The sequence below is a fragment of the Sinocyclocheilus anshuiensis genome, unplaced genomic scaffold (assembly GCF_001515605.1).
Source record: "Sinocyclocheilus anshuiensis isolate Anshui unplaced genomic scaffold, SAMN03320099.WGS_v1.1 scaffold664, whole genome shotgun sequence".
NCBI lineage: Eukaryota > Metazoa > Chordata > Actinopteri > Cypriniformes > Cyprinidae > Sinocyclocheilus > Sinocyclocheilus anshuiensis.
The window spans coordinates 88,899-90,970 of record NW_015554122.1 but is presented as its reverse complement, the minus strand read 5'-3'; the positions used below and the strand labels follow the sequence as shown (position 1 = coordinate 90,970).

General features: G+C 39.7%; 1 protein-coding gene across 1 annotated transcript in view; it reads left to right on the top strand.

Annotated features, from left to right (window-relative positions):
* Positions 1–2,072, top strand: part of LOC107670045 (probable ATP-dependent RNA helicase DDX4) — a 49,505-nt gene that overhangs the window by 7,606 nt on the left and 39,827 nt on the right. Inside the window, exon 7 of the mRNA XM_016462523.1 lies at positions 1,011–1,067. Within this exon, the coding sequence (XP_016318009.1) occupies positions 1,011–1,067 (57 nt within the window). The remainder of the gene's footprint in view (positions 1–1,010; positions 1,068–2,072) is intronic.

The following is a 2,072-nucleotide window of genomic DNA, read 5'->3' as shown; positions in this document are numbered from 1 at the left end:
CAATTTAATCTAGCTTGCGCTCACTGTTGTAAACGGAAGCAGTTCCGGGCGGATGACATATGGAGGTCGGCTTTGTGCATGCGCCGCTCAGAAGTGACACACGCGGAAGCGCAGCGGAGAGATCAAAACAAAACAACGGTCACTTATTACAAAACGTATTAAGTACAAAACGAGGATTTGTGAAGAAGAATGTCAGAGGATTTCGATATAAGCCAAGAGGAGACTGGTTTCCCTTCGCTAAAGTAAGGAAACTTTGCTTCCTTTGCTCCTGTAAACAAACGTTGGTTTTCACGAGACTTACCGGTGTATCCGCGAAGCTGACCTCATGCGTCATCCGCCCGGAGCTGCTTCCGTGCACAACTGTTGGCACAAGCTACATTATAGTGATTATTACGTTTTGAATATGGATATTTTTCTTAAAAAACGCATTGATTCACTACAGGAGGACTTTGTTCACCCCCCGGAGCCGTGTGAGAGACTTTTTTTATTTATTTTTATGGATGGGTGCTTTTTATTTAACTTCTTTTGGACTGATGCATGCAACACCCGCTGAGTGGCATTAAACAGCTTGAAAGATCAAAGACAGTTTTTAATATAACTCCGACTGGATTTGTCTGAAAGAAGAAAGTCATATACACCTAGGATGGCTCTGGGGAGAGTAAAACACAGCCTAATTTTCATTTTTGGGTGAACTAACCCTTTAAGAACATTGTCCATGTTGTGGATTACACTGAAAGTTTTTGTGAGAAGTTCGAATGTGCTTATAAATATGAATAATTTGTGCAATTATTAGTGAATGAGACCCATTGACTGTACAGCAACCCTGATTAGGGAGGTGCGAAACTACATATTCTAAAAATAGATTTTTTCAGAGGGTTGCCTGAACAATCAGGAAATTACAGATTTAAACTTCGTAAATCTGAATCCAAAGTTGTTTGTGTGCAGCCTGCTTGCATAGTCAGTGCTGGAAGTTGTATTCGACTGGCATTGCTCACATGATGTATTTTTAGGAGGCAGAGGAGGATCACGAGGAGGAAGAGGAGGCTTCAGAAATGCCTTTAAATCAGGTGATATTACATTCATCCTTTATTCCCTTCAACAGAAGTCTGGTTTTAACCCCTTCATGAAGCCTTCCTACAAGGCTGTTAGAGAAGGATACATGCAGTGTTAATTTTGACAGGCATTTTTGATTTAGTCTGTCTTTATCTTGAGACGAAAATGCTTAATAGTCTTAGTCACATTTTAGTCATTTGAGTCTTTCATAGTTTTAGTCGACGAAAAGTCATTGCATTTTTGTCAACTTTTAGTCATTACTTTTAGTCAAACTGCAGTTACCAACATTTATTTTGGTATCTATTTTATATGTAGTCTTCAAACAAAAATAGTCATTAATTCTTCTCTCTTAGACCAAATCAATTAAGCTTATTTGAGAAATTTGAATCAAGGATTGAATTTGGAAAAACTTGAATAAATTGGCAATTTTCATTTTTGGGTGAACTATCCCTTTAACAGTAGTGAAAAGGCAGCAACTTATAAAAATGATAGTTGTTCATATACAGGGCTCCAGACTGCGACCATTTTTTCTGCCGGTGCGACTAATTTTTGTGAGCGGTCGCACAGGCGCGAGTTGTCCAACTCATAAGCTCTGCCATTTCTGTTACATTTGAGAAACATCAAACGAAAGCGAAGTGCAGCGCGGACCGTTCATCAGCTCACAACGCAAACAAACTTGTCCGAGCTCAGAACAGCTTTACTCGGGATCCAAAGTTGATTTCGCGACACTGTTACTGCACAGATGCAACAGTGCTGCGAGATCCAGTGAGAAGCGTTTGAATTCACTGCAGAATGAATAAAGGTTGCTGCGAGGTTTACTGAGAAGCATTCAAATTCTGCACAGAAATCTCTGTTATAAACAGATCAAACGGCGCTGACGCAGAAAACCAGAAGCAGTAACGCTAACTGTAACCATGGTGTTGCGGCAGAAATAGTCGAATGTTATTACATTATTCATTTCAGGGTTTGTACAGCCTTTTGAGAGAGAAATTCAAGCACTTTTCAATGACTTTCAAGTA